We start from the raw sequence: 2,692 nt of genomic DNA, 5'->3' as shown, positions 1-2,692 counted from the left end.
GCAGAATAAGAAAATACTGGCATAATTTTTGTGGCATTAGTGCCAATATCTTAGGATATGTAAAAATTAAAAGAATGTCATGCATTTTAATTAAATGCTTAAATTTTATACACATTCTGTTTAAAAATTCTGCATTCAAGTAATATTAAGCAAGTATGAATATGTAAATGTTTTTTTCTCCAGGATGAGGATTTGAAGTGGGTGGAAGAAAATATTCCCTCTTCATTCACAGACGTGTAAGTATCCTGTTGGAACTTGAATCTACGTTTTGGCCCGGGTGTGAAGGGATGAGTTCATACTTTGTCATGTGCTTTTCAGCCTCACACCTCCATGTTTTTATAGCCCCCTTCACTGGTCAGTTACTCGTTTACTTCACATGGAATCGCCAAGAAAACGCAGCCTTGCCCTGCTCTGTCTTTCTCCTCCCTTTTTCACTGTACAACAACTATTTTAATACTTGTTCCTTATTACCAATTCCAGATCTATGTTTATAGGATCAGAATCATTTGGTTTTAACTTTTTATTATGGAGAAGTTCAAACACATGTAAACCACATATAACCACATGACCTTGTATGGTGAGGAAGCTCCTGGAGGAAAAACAGGGTGCAGAGGAAGCCCCTGGGGGAACTCTGAGCTGTTCCTGGTCTTCTTTATCGTATTCTGTTTGACACTAGAATTCCAGACATTTCCGCAGTGGTGAGCCCAGGCATTCGTCTCTGTGGCTCTGTCCGTCCAGGAGAAAAATTGATGGAGCGTAGTGTGCTCATCTTCGGCTTTCGTAGAGACACTGGTCTTTTAATAACATTTCCCCCTTTTTTTTTCCAGAGCTCTTCCGGTATTGGTAGATTCAGATGAGGTAAAATATTTTCGCTGACTTCCTTGGGGCTATTATTTTCACAAAGTAGAAATGCATTTCAGTTGAAAGTTACTTTTTAAAACGATTGCAGAGTGAGCAAGCTGAAAGGTAATGCGTTGACTTGTGGGTAAAGTTTAAAGGAACTGGATCCTCGTTGAAAGCAGGAGCAAGATAAATGCTTGTTGGAGTAAAAGAAGGGAAGAATTCTTTTATGGGATTTTAAGTCTTTGATTTTCTACATCTTGTGTATAGGTAGAGTTTAAAAGATGGCAGTTTGTCTAAATTAATCTCATACTTGAAGATACTGTGTTGGGGTGTTAAATAAAGTTTCTGACTGATTTTCATTTACTAAGGAAATTTGAATAAAGGATGCAGATTTAGGAAGGTGTTTTGTTTTGTTTTTTGCAGGGCGGCGGGTGGGGTGGGGGGATTAGTTATGGATTATCTGGACCTTGGAAGGTGGCCCAAGACAGGCAGCAGTGTGAAGTGTAAGAATGAGAGAAGGGATGTGGGACGTGAGCTTATGTGAAGAGTTGAAGGCGGTCAGTGGTGCTGAGGAGTAACTTGCGTGGTGGCTGAAGAGCGAGGGGCCCTGCAGTCTGTTCTGTTCGCTGAGAGGCAGGGCCAGTACTATGCCATCAGCCTGGTGACTCTGTCGTCGGATGGGGAGTTTAGAAAGGCTGCAGTGTACTTGTTCCCACATGCAAACCACTCAGACTTCAGGGTTTATAACTCTACCATGGAATTATTCTTAAAAGAGCATTTATAGTATTCATTTGGTAAATCATGATTTCTAATTCAAAAGTATGTTAATTGGTAAAGAGAGGGGAATTGTCCCTGCCTCTCCCTGGTGACTCTGAGCTCTCAGGATGTGTTCTAGCTGGTGGAATGTTGGTGTTCCCTGTACTTCTCAGTGGGTAACTGACTAGACATACCAGGAAGTATGGGTTATGTAGTTTTATTTTCTATACCTAATATTTCTTTGTATAATGTGGAATATACTCAGTTCTCCACAAAAGCCATGACTGTTGAAAGATTAGAGAATTTTGTTAGGTTCTGGAAGAAGTATCAACATTTTGATGAAAATCTTTTCTTTTTCCTTTTTAGGAAATTATGACCAGATCTGAAATGGCAGAAAAAATGTTCTCTTCAGAAAAGATAATGTGAAACCTATTTAACGACTCCCAGGACTAAAAGAGGTCACACAACACATATTTATGGCGTTATCTTGGAAATCTATGTATTCAAATTAAGAATTCAGTGTGTGGATGGGTTCTGTACCCTTTTTAAGCTGGCTCTTGAATGTCAGTTTAATGCCCATTAAATTGCCCTACTTGGAAATAATCTTAAAAAAGTGTTTTGATAAAACATATGCCCAAAAGCCCTAAGCTGATGAGTGGCAGATGTGTGGATTGGGTTGTCTCTTTTCTGGAAAATATAGCAGTTCCAGATTTAAGGATTATTTTTACATAGACACTCCTACTATTCTCCCACTGACCTTTGCGGCAAATAAAGTGGGTCAAACACTGCCTCCATCTCTGGGGTTTATAGTCATTAAATGCCATAGTAATTTCCTTTGACTTCTATACTGAAGTAACTTGATAATAAGGAAATGGTTAACGTTGGGACATCGGATATCTCTGTGGCTGGGAGCTGTGTGTGTGAGGGTGCGCACGTTTGCACAAGCCCTGTTTGTCATCACTGTGCACATCAAATCCTGGACGTCTTCACTCTCTGAGCTCAGTGGACACAATACATGGAGAGAGTGGTTCTGAGGGTCACTTCCAAAGATGTGCTCTGCCGCTGTCCCCTCACTGGGTGTGTGTGCATGTGC

The 2,692-nt window shown here is 40.3% G+C and overlaps 1 protein-coding gene across 2 annotated transcripts in view; it reads left to right on the top strand.

Moving 5' to 3' along the window:
* Positions 1 to 2,692, top strand: part of TMEM87B (transmembrane protein 87B) — a 42,862-nt gene that overhangs the window by 37,851 nt on the left and 2,319 nt on the right. Inside the window, exons 17-19 of one of the 2 annotated variants that reach the window (XM_015563785.1) lie at positions 184 to 236; positions 828 to 858; positions 1,966 to 2,057. In XM_015563785.1, the coding sequence (XP_015419271.1) occupies positions 184 to 236; positions 828 to 858; positions 1,966 to 2,025 (144 nt within the window). In that variant the 3' untranslated portion in view covers positions 2,026 to 2,057. Of the gene's footprint in view, positions 1 to 183; positions 237 to 827; positions 859 to 1,965; positions 2,387 to 2,692 lie in introns of those variants that run through there. The other variant, XM_015563784.1, reaches the window with a different exon arrangement.

This window comes from Myotis davidii, unplaced genomic scaffold (assembly GCF_000327345.1).
Source record: "Myotis davidii unplaced genomic scaffold, ASM32734v1 scaffold939, whole genome shotgun sequence".
In the NCBI taxonomy this organism is placed as follows: Eukaryota; Metazoa; Chordata; class Mammalia; order Chiroptera; family Vespertilionidae; genus Myotis; species Myotis davidii.
The sequence above is the reverse complement of the archived record's forward strand: the minus strand, read 5'-3'. Positions and strand labels throughout refer to the sequence as shown.